The following is a 15,439-nucleotide window of genomic DNA, read 5'->3' on the forward strand; positions in this document are numbered from 1 at the left end:
AATGGTCATTTAGCGTTGAAATTGAGTTGTCATCCTATAACTACATGTCCCAGAATGCACTGTTACCTACGTCATATTATTTTGATGACGTTGTTTGTGTGCGTCCGGCGGTGAAGCGCCGTTCACAAAACCATGGCGAGTGGGAAAAAGAGTGCGCTTCTTTCCTCTCTGGCGGACTATGGAGACGATTCGGAGCCCGACGACTCTGATCCCGAACCAGAAGAGATAGGTAGATAGAGAGTGACGAATGTGTTCGTGTAGCATAAAATTAATTGCTGTTGTTAATTCATACACTTGATCTATAAAATGGCTAAATTAGCATCTAGCTAGCCGCCAATGCTTTTCAAAAGATGGGGTTGCCTTTGGTTGTGTTTAGAATCAGTTACTTATTCCCTACTACATTGTTAGAACATACGTTTTTTTTGTTTGTTTTAATTAACAACGTGGACTATCATTCACTCATTAATCAAGTGGAAAATTAAACCGGGCGCGATGTTGATTGCGTCAGTACTGTCACGTAAAAACAACGTCAAATCGACTTGGCATTGTAGTGGAATGCAATTCTGAAAACAAGAAATTAAATAAAATTATTTTGGTAAATTGGTCGGATTAATTTTGTTTATCTAATTAGATTCGATTATCAATAACAATCACTTTATTTTTCAAAATTATTCATCCCTTAACTATATACTCCACTATATGAAAATTACTACTGTGTAGTGATTAGGGAGTAAAGAACAAGTAAATGATTCGGAACACAGCCCATTTTTATAGCTACAGCACATCAATATTTTTCAAAGGCTAAATGGAGTTATAGTTACTTTGGTGAAGAGAGAGAATAGAGTAAAAGTTTTCTTTTGTTTGACCTGGACCTCATTTGTACATCCAATGCGCTGCTTATATTTGTGTTGAACCAATCTGCTTTTGTGTTTAACCCAAGAGCTTCTCCTCTCACCGATTGTTGTTCTTATGTTGGCTCTTTCTTTCCATCAGAAGAGGAGCACGCGGGAGCTGGAGCGGGAGGGCTTGTGTTCGGCTATGGTGAGGAGGACCTCAATCGAACTGAGGATGCTGTCGAAAAGGAATGTGAAAATGAAGACAGTCGAGAGAGTAACTCGGTAAATATTTGAATTCTGAATCCACTGTCTTGCTTGTCAAATAAATCCAGTTGATTATTTTGTTGGTCAACCAATGGAACAAGCCTGAGTGATGATGGTATAAAAGTGGGTCACATCAGCTGCTATATTGGTTTTAATAGTGTTTTTTTCCCCCTGTGTCACTTTTGATTTAATTGATTAATTAATCAATTTCTTCTTCTTATGATCGAAGAAAATCAGTTAATGTGGAGAACGGCGTGTTGCATCCTGAATGTGCCATATTGTTTGTGTAACAAACATGTAGCGTACGTGGTTCTGCTGTCCATGAGCATGCTTTAAGTTGTTTATTAACACCCTAATTCCTGGTTCCTGTAAAAACTTATCGCACAACAAAAAGAATTACACACGTATATCCAACTACAACAAATGCCTTGTTTTGAAATCAGCGTTAATGCTAAAGTCAATGAGTCATTGTTATATTAACAAAAATTAGCATAAACTTTCTAGATAAAAAAGAGAAGAGCAACACAACTCAATTATATTTATAGGGCACTTTACGATAAACAAAGCCTTATACAAAGAGAGTTCATGGCGCAAATATAAGTCATAAAACGACAAACAATTCCACAAATTAATGAGTATGGCAGGAAAAAACCAAAACAGTAAAACCAAAACTAACTCTCATACTGAGTCAAAAGCCAAAGAATAAAAATGAGTTTTAAGATGAATTTTAAAGATGGAAAGCAAGGGGGCTTGCCTTTAAATACATATCGATACTTCTGTTTCTTACACAATACAGAGATGAAATGCTCTCGTCTCTCTTTCTTATATAACAAATTTTGCTCAAGCTGCATCATATTTTTATTTGTGTGCACATGACTAGCTGGTTGAATCATCTTTATTTGCCAAGTATGTAAAAACACACAAAGAATTAAATCCAGTATTATGAGCTACACTAGTATTGCAGTAACATGCAACTAGGGCCAACAAAGGCATGTTAAGTATAAAAAAAAAAAATCCATTATGATCCCATTGTGCTGCTGTGGCAGCTGTGCTATAATGTGGCGAGTCTTTTCGCAGAGATAGTGATCAATGTTGCGGTACTTAAAATACTGTGATGGTTGTGCAGATGATGCAGATAATCGTTGCACCATTTCACGAGACCAGTAACAGTAGTTGCAACTTTAGATGTGCAATTTTGCAGAAAGTCCTTTTGAGCGCTGGAAAGTGTTTGTGGTCATGAAGATTTCTGTTCACTATTTTATGGAAATGGTTTTGGCATTAATTGGCAGTGATGTTATCTTGAGCTCAATAACACTGTCCCAGTGTGTCCCAGCTGATGGAATTATTTTTCTTTTACAGATTCTCAGACTACTTCAGACTGACTTAACAATGTCTGTTGCTACTTTTCCATCAGTTGATTTCAAATACTTTCTCATCATGTTGAATGGCTGCATCTCATTTGCTGTTAAGCACTTTTGGCTCAGAGTTACAGCCACCTGTTTCTATCGCTTGGGCTGTCATTTTGTCTAATGCATTGGGCTACATAAAGAAGTCAAGTCAAATTTATTTATATCGCCCTTAATCACAGAAGAGTCCCAAAGGTCTTCACCTGCCCACGGTTGACAAATATTAATAACAACATCTGATCTTAAGCCAATAGGAGGGCAAGGAATAACTTAAAAAAAACACACATCTGTGGAAAAATAAGAAACCATGAGTAGGGGCCGCAGGTGGGGGAATCCTTCTTCCAGGATGACCAGGCTGCAATGGATGCCCAGTGGGCAGGATTTAATCAGATAAACTCCTCCTTGATAGTGTTTCCCTCTTGCTCTCTTTCACCGTTGGATCATTAAAGAGTTAACCCCCTGCATTTTTGTTTTCATAGGAAATGACAAATGACGAGTCTGACGAGGGAAGGGACGCTGATGAAGTTGAGGTATTTGAGCATCCACTTGCTGTGGGCAGGTTTGAATTTAAAAAAAAAAAAAGGTCACGGGTTATGATTGATGTCCAACCCAAAAGTGATGGGGCGGTGGCACTTGTATGTGCTAAATATACTTGCACTCTAGATGGCGCTATGAGGCTTTTTCTGCTTGATGGCTGTTCCAAGATCAAATGTAGGAACTGGCACCCCTTCGAGTTACTGTATTTCTTCTGTATATTTTCACGTGGGATTCCACGTGTGACAAAGTGGACGAATGATAACCAGCCTCAACTTGGTTGATGCAAATCAATGTGATCAGCGTGAGCCTGATTTGTTCGATTTCTAATTGTAGGTTAACGTCCAAACCTTACTTGAACATTTAGACAAATAAAACTGCAGACTTGCTAATTATAATTGTTACTCTATTTTCTAAGATGTGGTTAGTGTTTTAAATGTTCAAACTCACTGCTAGCCGGAAGGTCAGGAAAAAAAAAAATCTTGAATGTTGATTTCATTTTCATCACAATTGGACCATTGTTTAAACACTGCTGCAGTAAGCAGCTAATGCCGTCACACTCTTGAGTTTGTGCTCTACTTAACCACGTGACAATCTTTTCAAGAATGATTCTCGTAAACAGTGTAGGTAAAGCAAAACAAATGCACATCAAATTGAGCATAATTGATAACTAGAATTAGTTGGATAATGTAGCAGCAAATACATGATTGCATTTTAAAAGCACAACTTGAATACTTATTAGTGATTCCAAAACAGGGTGCCGTGAAATATCGTCGGCTCCCAGAATGCATTGTGTGACAACAAACTAAACGCAGAAGTTCGTACTCTGTGGCCAAGATGAGCATTTAAGCAAAATCACCTTCACCATCACATTTGACACATGCATACCAGCCCATTTGGTTCTCGCAAGTGTGCATATATCATCCTAAATAACAGCACGTGCATGATTCAAGTTGATATCATATTAATTTCTTTCCACTGGACGATTGCGTCCTACGCGGTGTTGAGTCTTCACAAAATATCCAATTTTATATTGTGACATGATTTTGAAATGTGACAAAAGGTATTAAAAAAAATCCAAGGGGTGCTTATACTTTCGCAAGGCACCGTCCCCATCCATCCTTTTTCTCTCGCGTTTCTCCTCATTAGTGTCACTTGTGAGCTGGAGCCAATCCCAGCTGACTTTGGGCCAGAAGCCAGGTCCACTAATTCTGGAAGGGTTGCCAGCCAATTGCGGTGATGGATTTTTTTGTTAGCTAGCCGTATATTAGCTTGTCATAAACCAGAAATAAAGCGCAAACAATTGACAGTGCAATCCTGCAGAGCATACTGCTACTACCAAAATATTGTACTCATGAGTAGTTTTGAAGGTGTATGGTATTTGTTTTACATTTGACTGCTTTTTGACCAGACGTCTTTGTTTAAAATCTAACCAGATGTCTGATCTTTAGCATCATTCTGTTGAGTCGCAACCCCTTGTTGCATAGTGCACCCCATAATTTTTTTAAATCAATTTCTTAGTGAACACAGGAATGATTTTCATGTATTTTGAATACACCGAATTTATGTTTTTAACTATCCATCCATTCATTATCTGTAACGCTTCTTGTTTTAATTGAAACATTTGGATTTAGTACAAATTTTTGCAAAGCCAAATTATTCATGAAAGAAAGAAATTAACATTTTTGTTTGTGCATCCTGACCTGCCAAATGGACAGATGGACAATTTTTACTTGGAATGGAGACTTGTTTAAACAAGCTACCATATTTACGCCGTCCATTACGGGTGCTGTTTCTGTATTTAGCATACATAAAGAAAGAGCATGTTGGCCATAAGCATCCGCGATTCATTCACAAATTGTGGCGTGTCTCGCCTCCCAGTAAAGCTCTGTTCGCCATCTTTCATCCATCGCTCGCAACTTCACTTTGAAGGCACTGTTTACACAGATGTTCAATGGTTGGAATGATGGCAAACTCCAGGTTTATTTGCTTCACTATAAAGTACCTACTAGGGGCGTGGCTTGAGCATCCTCTTTCAACCTCGCCCTCCCCCCTTTAACGTCCGCATGCTGTCCTCAGAAGTCACTTAATTTACTTATTTTGGAACTCTCTCGCACAAGGCATTGGTAAAGTTAAGAGTTTTATTGCGCCTTGTTGTTGTGAAAAATGGACCTTCGGTATGTTAACTGGCCAAGTAATTTTCATCATCAGCACTTTTAAAACCTGTTTCTGTTTTGACTGAAACATTCTTGAATATCTAATCCAAATATCTTTAACAAAGTGTTTATGACTGGTCCTGATTTGGAACAAGATTTGCACAAAATATGAAAGAGACTGCTTCATTTTTACTAAATAGTATTAATAATTTTTTGGGTATACCACCAATATATTCATTGTTGCAGTTTAAAGTGAAACATTTTAATCCCGCTTCCTACTGACGTTGCAGGGTCAGAGGATGATCTTTAAAAAAAAAATGGTCAATGGCAACATACAGTTGCATGTTTTTCAACTTTTCTGAATTTTTACCCCCAAGTTTAAATATCTGAGCGGATCAAGTGGTTTTCATCTGATCTGGAATCGGTTTTCTTCATTCTCTAAAATTGTGTTGGTCAGAAAGTGACCAAATAATCCAAAACTATAAAATTGTCATCAAATGGCACAGTATTTGCTCGATTTCGTATTACACTGTACGTTTAGTTTTTTTGGGTTGGCGGTCAGAGTAACAATACACAGTACGCAACGTAAATTGTTTGGTGTAACAAGGAGACACCAACGATGTGCAAACAGGGTACGGATATATTTTTCAGTATATTCATTTGAGACCATTTGTATGATCTTTCTTTTCGCTCTCTCGCTCTCGGACTCGAGTGCGCAAAAAGTGTCATCAGCACATCCTGAATATTAAACAAACATCTTTTGATGGAAATGGAGACAAAGATTTCCCCCACTCTTACCCTGTAGACCTTGACCCTCTGGCATCTTATCTAAAGCCAACAGTCTCAAACTTAGGTTTTAAACTAGACAGTGATTTTAAGTTGGTCAGCAAATCAGTGCTGTTGTTCGATCAATTTTTTTTCATCTTAGAAAGCTGGCTAAAGTGAAGCCCTTTCTTTCCCAACAGCATTTAGTAATCCATGCCTTCGTTACATTTAGGCTAGATTACTCTAATGTGCTTTACTTTGGAGTCAGCCAGTCCTTGCTCAAGCGCCTCCAACTGGTCCAAAATGGTGCCGCTCGCCTCTGAACTGGAGCTTGGAAGACGGATCAAATAACCCCAATCTTGGCCTCTCTTCTCTGGCTCCCAGTGATCTTAAGAGTTCGCTTTAAGATACTTCTGTTCGTCTTCAAAGCTTTAAATGACCTCGCCCCAGCTTACCTCTCTGAGCTCCTCCAGGCCTACGCACCTGCCCGCTGCCTCAGGTCTGCGGACCAAATGCTGCTGGAGGTTCCGAGGACTAGGCGGAGCCTCATGGGGGGATTGTGCCTTTTCTGTTGCTGGTCCTTCACTATGGAATGAGCTTCCATTAAATGTTAGGCAAGCCCCCTCTCTGTCCATTTCTAAAACCCGTTTGAAGACACATTTTTATTCTTTAGCTTTCGACTCAACATGACACCGTCACTGGTATCTATTGTAAATGTGTTTTCATTTGTGTTCCAATTACCTGCTAACTTGTATCACGGCATATGGTAAGCGCTTTGTTACTCCTTCATCTGTAGTGAAATGCGCTATGTAAATAAAATTATAGTGTATTGTTTTGTTGTCAGCTGCACTTTCAAGCAAAGTTAATGTATCAAATTTAATTGCTCTGAGTGTTGTTGTTTCAGGAACATTTTTGCTCTAAAAAGCTGTTTAAAAAATATTCAATGCATGTGAACGGCAGTGCTGCTGAATGCCGCAGCCTCTGAAGGCGAATAAAACCGCAGCAAAAATCTCAGATTAGGATTAGTGAACTAAAACTCCTCGGATTCTTTGGTGTCAAACCTCAGGTGCCGCCGCAGGTTTGCTGTGCCTGCACATTTCTATTTGCCACCCTCCTGCCAGGCCATGTGAGCTGGCCACAGTCAGGACAATGCTTTGATGTGCCCGTGCAGTTGCTAAGTGATAACGTGATGCCCGTGAATAACAGTCCTGTTCCTTTGTGCTCAACCTGTTATGCAGTCAATGCTGGCACAACATGCAGCATACTTTAGAGGTTGGGAAAGACTCCACCTTTTGCTGTAGCAAAGGTTTTCATTAAAAAAAAAAATGGTGTTCTTATATTCTGTTTTCGATTTGCACAATCGTCTTATTGTTTTGACAACCTCACGTTATTCAATGTAATACTATCCAATTTTTTGTCATGATTGCAGCAATTAATGAATAATTATTGTAAAGCGGCTTTAATCAGAGGATTTGGACAATTTCACATGGCGCTCACAGATGTTGTTCTTCCGCTCATCAAGAGAGCTAATGAAGGCAAACATTTGTCTTCCTTTGCTTTTGCTTTTGCAGGTATCCGAAGTCGAAACCAAAGATCCGAATGAGCTTGTTGGTAAGTGGGAAAAAAAAAATGTTGAGTGGGAATGTTTCTGTCTAGAACAAATTCAAAGAAAGCACATGCACATTAATGTCGTGAGTGTTCTCAAAACTTCGCCCTTAAACATTTGGATTGGCAAAAGTTGCAATATCGTTCCTAACGATTTGAGGTTCTGAATGGTAATGAGCTGTCTCAATACAAATTAGAAATGTTAACGTAGGAACAGAACCAAGGATCCCGTCCCGCTGTATATGATTCAAAATGTGAAGAAACAAATTTTAAACCGCACCTGAAAATAATAAACACCAGTCAATCAATACTAGCCGGTTCATCGTTTCAGTGACATTTTGTTGCAGCCAATGTGTGAAACACTAACTGGACTCAATTTGAGTTCTAAAAGGCTCTTTGTGTGCCGTTTGAAAGATGGGTCATGAAGGTCTAACACAGAAGTTGGCAACGCTGAGTGAGTAATCACTGACCCGTGCAGGTGTGTGTCTTTGATATCAGGCAGGAAATGAGTGATGCAAAGGAGTGGCGTTTTATTCGCCCGGCACAGAGCACACAGCGTTCCCACTCAGCTATTTGTTGATTCTGGCCTGCAGCTTGAAGCTATCATTAACTGCACCTTTCATTTAACCCGAGGCCAAAAGACTCAAGAGCTGACTAATCGAATCAGAAAAAAATAACGGCCAAGCAGTTCAATGTTTCTGCTTGTGCCATGAATCTAAAAGCCTTTCCACTATGCTGACTTGTGAGCCTTATTAGGTTTATCAACAAGAGGAAATGCTGCTTTTTTTTTTTCTTTTCTTTTTCCCAAGATGACTCCACTGGCATCAGCATTGTGTGGGGGTCTGAGCGTGACTCATAACTAGACACTCGGCATTCCAGCAGCAGCGTTTGGCCCCTCTGCGTTGTCTGACAGTAAATGTCACAGTGCGCCTCCTGTCAGCAGGCTGAAGTCAGCTCTTTGTCTGCACGCTGAAGGGACATGCATTGTGCCGCTCTCCAAAGAGACCCGTGGGGCGCACATTTTGACTTTCTGTCTCTTTCCGGCCGAACAGATGGCAGTTGGGCAACAGATGATTATTTAGTCTCTATAGCCATCCTGTGGTTGATTATCACTTCCTAAAGTTTATGTTGTCAGTTTTCCTAACACAATTACAAATGCATCATTAATGTTGAAACCTTTGAAACATTGTTTATCTTCAGCCCTCAAGACTTGCCCTTAGACCAGGGGTGGGCAAACCTTTGGATTGGCGGGCCTCAATGGGTTCTAAAATTTGACAGAGGGGCCGAACCAGGAGCAGAAGGATGGAGTGTTTTGGTAACCTCACCTCATTGAAGAAAAAAAAATACATTTAATTTTAAATGAAAGTGAACAAAAACATTACAACAATATATGTGTCTTTGAAAAACCACAGTATTTAAAAAATAAACATTAAGTTTGGCGGGCCGGATTAAAACGTTTAACGGGCCGCATGTGGTCCCCGGGCCGTAGTTTGCCCACGCCTGCCTTAGACAAATTGTCAGTGGCTACTGTTTCTTCTTGAAATGATTGCGTACAAAGCTTAACATAACTGCTCGCATATTTCTTGTCATGAAATGTGTGCAAGCTTGCATACGTGCATACGTTGCATTCTGCATTATGCAACGCCCTGCCCCGCCTCTCTTTGTATGCGTGGGCGAGTTTAAGCCCTCGCTACAGCAGCAATGGTGCTCCGTCAAGGGGAGTCGTTGCACCGCCTCTGACACGGGGGCAAGACCTTGGTGGCAAGTCTGTGCTGATGCGTGAGCGTCTGAAGTCACGCTTGAGCAGTCGACCGCGGTTAAACGGCATAGGGGCTGGGAATCATTCATCAGTATGCGAAGGCCATCCCTCCTGTATGTAGAGGCACAAAGTTCAACTTTGGCACAGTTATAACCAAACATGCATAAATTGAACACGCATGCTGCTTTATAATATCAACCACAAATATTGTGGTTCTTTTTGCTGTGTGATGAACACAAAGGTTGCAGCAGTTTGCAGTTCGCCCAGTCTACAAAGGTTGCTTTTGCATTCATTTGGTTTTAAAAGGTGAATCTACACCAGGAGTGGGTGGGCAAACTTTTTGATTGGCGGACCACATTTGACAGTGGGGCCGGACCAGGAGCAGATGGATGAAGTCTTTTGGTAACCTCACTTCATCGGAGAAAAAATAAAATAAATTTAATAATAATAAATATATAATAATAATAAATTTAATTTTAAATGAAAGTGAACAAAAGCTTTACAACAATATATATGTCTTTGAAAAACCACAGTATTTAGAAAATAAAACATTAACAAGGTTCATTGATTTAATTTTTTTTCAAGATCGGCGGACCGGATTAAAACGCTTAACGGGCCGCTTGTGGCCCCCGGGCCGTAGTTTGCCCACACCTAATCTACACCAAACTACGGCTATGAGATTTGAATATGTGCATATTGCATTCCAAATATGATTATTATTATTAGGTTGTATAATAAAACCAGAGAAGTCTTTATATTTATTTCTAAATGCCTCACCTAATATAAGTTTTCAAATCAAAGTTGATGGTACGAGTACGCCTCAAAAATCAAATGTATTCAGCTCGCTGAGCTAAAAGTCAGCGACTTGGGTAAATGATCGTCAGATGTCCAGTCAAGTTGTAACTTGTCTTGCATGTCGGGAAAACCTCGCGCCTGTGCACTCACACACAACACATCGTTTGCAACACTCATTCAGTGTGACTGACACCCAAATAAGCATGAAAGCCGCATGCGTCTGGTTTGGAGATGGTGCGGCAGAGGAATGTCTGGCTTCACCACGGTGAAGACCCTGCAAAAGCAAAATGCGCATTGGTTCCAAAGGGAATGATGGAGGTAGAAAAGGAGGCTCCCTTGTCTTTAAGCTCCTAACAGCGGCCACTCCCTGACTTTTAGCTCTGTCATGCACGGCCAATAAAACAGAGGGCTAAAATGAATGACCTTACAATAAAAATACTCCAGTCGGACCTGTCATGTTTATAACTTTGCAACTCTTGTTTTGTCAGTTGAAGAAAAAAACTTTTACAAATCACTTCCTTTCTCCGTTCATCTTTTCTAAGTGGAAGGCATGCAACAACACTCCTCAAGTGGAAAATTGGGCTCATATATTTTTTTGGCTCTTCTCCACAGCTCTCTTCTCCGAGAAGGTGAGAAACATGTCACCTGATGAGATAAGAATTCCGCCCGAGCCTCCGGGACGCTGCTCCAGCCAATTACAGGTAGACACTCCTGCCGAGTCTAAAAGTTGTCATTGCTTCACCTGCCCTCTTTATTCAAACACAAGACAGCTAATGTTTATACCTACTAAATGTGATATATCGCTGTCCAGGACGCCTTATTGTCTTTGGTTAGACCAGAGTAGAGACTGTTGTTGATGTTATCAGGCTTGTGTAATTCTGAGATCATCGACTTGCTGGAATGGGCACTGATCTTTTATGGGCGCACCTCACAGGTTGCAGGTCATAAAACTGTCCTCCTCAAAGCTGAATATTTGGCTCCGACGGCTTCGGCAGCAGTTAATACACGTCTCTTATGAAAGATAGGGTTTGGAGTTCAAAATAAAAACAAAGGTCTTAAGAATTAACAAAAGATAAAAAAACATAACATGAATTAAAGAATTTGAAAAATTTGGTTTGTCCTGATCTCGTGTAGTCTAACATGGGTATTTTGTCTGAAGGTGATAAGGCAAGACTGCTAATTTGAGAGGTTGCAACAAAATGTAAAGAATTCCAAATTGGCCAATAACTCAATGACAGACATTAGAGAAAATTGGCAATGACTTGAAAAAGCGTTCTACATTCTTGATTTATTGCTACGATCAATCATAGTAGAGCTAGCATTGACTACACTCGGTTGTTGTACGCAAAAGTTTGCGTTGGCAATTTATTGGATATTGGTATTGCCCAAACACCCAAAAAGCTTTATGACGGCGTAATTGTTGCCTTTAACTGCAATTTAATTCTTCCTTGAATGCCGTATTAGTCAGGCTTTCAATTCAACTTGTCATGAGTGTGTTCGCACTGTCGGCTTCCAAGTCAGGTAAATAACTTTGCATCTTGATTTGCCCTCGGGGTGAAATTCTGGTGTCTACATAAATTCAGAGACTGCAACGAGGTTTGTTCTGTTAGGCGCAAAGGCAGGTCGGGACACAGGGCGGATTTAGTAAGCGAACAACTCAACTTTATCCCTGCAAGGCTTCCACTCCTACAACCTAACTGATGAACTAATGATTCACGTTCACCAGTATTGCCCGGGTATCCGTGGCCTCGGGATACGCGTGCCCAAAAGAAAATGCTTCAGCGTTACTAACATGCTCTCTCAGCTGAATTGTTTGATTCATTTGGCATTTCGCAATTGCACAAAATGTATCGGCTAGGAACGCTTCCTAGATATCTTTTCCAATCGTGCCCTGGAATTGCAAGGAAAACAATTCTTGATTGCTGGCCATCTTGATCTTCGCTGGAGCTCCAATGTGCACTGATTGCGATAAGAAAACCAGCAGGATTTGGACTTCTGCCCACTGGCCGACTTTTCCCTCAATAGAGAAAGCAGAAATTCCTCAAATGAGAGATACTTGCCACTTTCTGAACTTGTAGTCATGCGTTTGTATATCAATTTAAAATGACATTTTCATTTTTGGAGGGCTGGCCATATGTCTAGAACAGGGGTGGGCAAACTTTTTGATTGGCAGGCCACATTGGGTTATAAAATTTGACAGAGGGGCCGGACCATTAGCGGATGGATGGAATGTTTTGGTCACCTCACCTCATCGGAGAAAAAAAATACATTTAATTTTAAATGAAAGTGAACAAAAGCATTCTAACAATATATATGTCTTTGAAAAACCACATTATTTTGAAAACAAAACATTAACAAGGTTTATTCATTTCATTGTTTTGAAGTTTGGCGGGCCGGATTAAAACGTTTAACGGGCCCGCAAGTGGCCCCCGGGCCGTAGTTTGCCCACGCCTGGTCTAGAAGGTATTTTGGTTTTGGTGGACAGATGTCGACGATGTATCCTGTCAGTTCACGTCATCTCAATGTTGTTGTTGCAACAGGAGAAGATCCACAAGCTGTACGAGAGGAAGCTCCATGGAGATTTCGACACCAACAGCCACATTCAGAAGAAAAAAGAATTCCGAAATCCAGGGTAAAACTAAAACAGGATTTGATTTGGAGAAATATTTCTTTAACGTACATGCATTAAGACATATAATGCCCGCCATAATTACTGGCTCCCTTTCTTGTGTTTTAAACCCTAGAATAATTATTTTTTTCCCACTGATTAAATTCACTTGACTTAAAGGTTATCTTGTGTTATTGAGTTCATTTTTCACAATCTCTTTTTTTTTCTAGCATTTACGAGAAACTCATTCAGTTCTGCAGTATTGACGAACTGGGCACAAACTACCCCAAAGATATGTTTGATCCCCACGGCTGGTCAGAGGAGTCCTACTACGAAGCTCTCGGTATGTTCGTTCTCACTCAGCATCTCATTGTGAGTACCACCCGCTAATAATCCATTCTACTGATTCTCAGCTAAAGCACAAAAAGTGGAGATGGACAAGCTGGAAAAAGCCAAAAAGGAGCGGACCAAGGTGAGCCTTTAAGCAGGTTGACTTGGACTTAGAAACTATCATTGTGCAAAGATCTGTTTCATAACTGTTGCTCATGCGCCGGTATGCCTCCCCCTCCCCTTTTACCTGTCGAATTAATTATTGCATTTTAGAAAGTATGCACTGGCAGAGCCATCATTGACACATGTAGCTGTCATCAGCACCAACAAGATCATTCCGGCAGCTGCATATTAGTCAGAAAGAGGACTAGAAAGAACATGCAGTGCCCTGATTGAGCGACTCTCTTCTTTTGTGTGTGTAATGTACTCAGTGGTATGCAGGTTCAAATAAGAGAGCGTGAAGAATAAAGTTGGAATGGGAAACACTGTTAAAAAAACGGCTCGTACCCTTAAGCAAGATCCCTTTAAAATTGCATGCAGTCGGTTGGCGCCACATTCCGATGGTTCGAATCAAACGTCACCAACAGAATTGTGATGCGCTGATCGTCTTTTTGGACAGATCGAGTTTGTCACGGGTACAAAGAAGGGCACCAACCCATCCAACACATCAGCGTCAACCACAAACAGCAGCAGCACAACCACGACATCCACAGGTAAACAAACACACCTTTGAGTCATGCCTTGTTTTTTGTGGAGTAGAAGAACTTCTCTAGAAAGATGCCCAGAGGCGTATTTCACCGGCCATTAGGTGTATCGTATTTTTCAGCGTCATACGAGATGGCATTTTGATTAGTGTTGTTCCGATACCACTTTTTGGGTCCCGATACCAATACCGCTAACTGGCTGTGCAGTATCGGCCGATACCAATACTGTACCGATACTTTTGCAAAATTCCAAATACAAGCACAATTTTTCTTGTAATTCGAAAGAATTTTATACTCACTTGGATGTAAAATTATTCATTCACCATGGGCACAAAGGCTGCCAAATCTTCAACATGACCACCTCACATCATCACAACATACATGCTCGGATCACTTTATATCAGTTATGGTTTTCATTTGATTGATATTTCAAGCATATTTATGTATAATTGTGTACATGAAAATGCATTTTTTAAACCCCAAATATTTTACATTTGGTCAATAGAAGTACAAAATATGTCAATAAAATCATTGTCCTAGAGAGAAGCTAAATTTATTCAAAATATAATTTGGAGCATTCGAAGGATGATATCAATGTTGTCAGCCGGTATCGGGACCATACTGGTTGGTACTCGCCGATCCGATGCCAGTGTTTTAAGGCAGTATCGGTACAGATACCGATACTGGTATCGGTATCGGAACAACACTAATTTTGATGTATGAAAATTTTACGTGCCCCTTATGGTCCGAAAAATCCTGAGAGGGAAATTAAAAATAAAGAAAAAATTATCGACTGCATTTTCTTTTTTGACTCTCCATTTGTGGAATAGGATGACCCTGCTTTTAAAATTCTTCATAAAAAAAATAGTCACTCCATCTGTGACTTGTTTCAACAGATTCTCAAAAGAGGAAGAGCAAGTGGGACTCTGCCATCCCTGTGACTTTGGCTCAGCCCACGCTCATCACCACCACGGCCACTTTGCCGGCCGTCGTGTCTGTGACGACCACAGCCAGCGGTACCAAGACCACCGTCATATCAGCGGTGGGCACCATCGTAAAGAAAGCCAAACAGTGAAGCGGCACCAGTGCAGGTGATGCGAAGCTGTGCCGGCCCGAGTGGTCCCGCACTCGTTACGTACGGAATGGTGAAGCGTAAGCCAGGGGGAAGGGACACATGGACTGTTTAAGACACTCAACCCACCGTCTTTCTCTGGGATTGTAAACTGCGGTTTATCGCGAGGATGGACTAAACAACTCTACATAACTCGTCATTTTGAAAAAAATGTGGAATAAGAGGCTTAACTGTAAATGGGAAATTCGGGATTGTGTTCTGCTGCAGCGTCATGCCTCTTGTGGCATAAGACATTTTATTTTTTTGTTGTTATTTTTTAAATAATTGTAAATACTCTGTTTCTGATAACGGTGAATAAATGGATCAGCTATTGCCTTTTCAGCAGAATCCCTCTTGTGATAAATCCACTCTTGCTCCATGCAATCAAAAACTGTAAGTTGTTTTTTTTTTTTTTTACCATGCATACATTTTAAATTATCGCCAAGAATGATAATCTAATCCACTGCAGAGATGATTGATGCTATCAAAGAGCTATTAACTAATCGATATGCCAAATACTTTGATCATAATGTTGTGAATGGTTAATGTTTAATATATCGAAGGAC

At 40.3% G+C, this 15,439-nt stretch overlaps 1 protein-coding gene across 3 annotated transcripts; it reads left to right on the top strand.

Moving 5' to 3' along the window:
• Positions 1–84: 84 nt before the first annotated feature.
• On the top strand, positions 85–15,215 carry sap30bp (SAP30 binding protein). 3 transcript variants are annotated; one of them, XM_088285030.1, is made up of 10 exons: positions 85–229; positions 994–1,118; positions 2,986–3,036; positions 7,533–7,572; positions 10,733–10,821; positions 12,661–12,752; positions 12,959–13,071; positions 13,142–13,200; positions 13,678–13,771; positions 14,659–15,215. In XM_088285030.1, the coding sequence occupies exons 1-10, from the start codon at positions 133–135 to the stop codon at positions 14,835–14,837; spliced, it is 939 nt and encodes a 312-aa protein (XP_088141156.1). In that variant the 5' UTR covers positions 85–132; the 3' UTR covers positions 14,838–15,215. The 3 variants fall into 3 exon arrangements, with proteins under 3 accessions (XP_088141156.1, XP_088141157.1, XP_088141159.1); XM_088285031.1 differs by having other exon boundaries at positions 997–1,118; XM_088285033.1 differs by lacking the exon at positions 2,986–3,036.
• The last annotated feature ends 224 nt before the right edge of the window (positions 15,216–15,439 follow it).

The sequence above is a fragment of the Idiotropiscis lumnitzeri genome, chromosome 20, assembly GCF_059441095.1.
Source record: "Idiotropiscis lumnitzeri isolate Australia: NSW breed Sydney's pygmy pipehorse chromosome 20, RoL_Ilum_1.0, whole genome shotgun sequence".
NCBI classification, from domain to species: domain Eukaryota; kingdom Metazoa; phylum Chordata; class Actinopteri; order Syngnathiformes; family Syngnathidae; genus Idiotropiscis; species Idiotropiscis lumnitzeri.

What these genes read in the sequence shown, in the direction of transcription:
- sap30bp (XM_088285030.1), top strand. Translation starts at nt 133, where the DNA reads ATGGCGAGTGGGAAAAAGAGTGCGCTTCTTTCCTCTCTGGCGGACTAT. An exon ending in ACAGTCGAGAGAGTAACTCG is followed by an intron (nt 1,119 to 2,985) that starts GTAAATATTTGA and finishes TTGTTTTCATAG; the next exon opens with GAAATGACAAATGACGAGTC. An exon ending in GGGACGCTGATGAAGTTGAG is followed by an intron (nt 3,037 to 7,532) that starts GTATTTGAGCAT and finishes TTGCTTTTGCAG; the next exon opens with GTATCCGAAGTCGAAACCAA.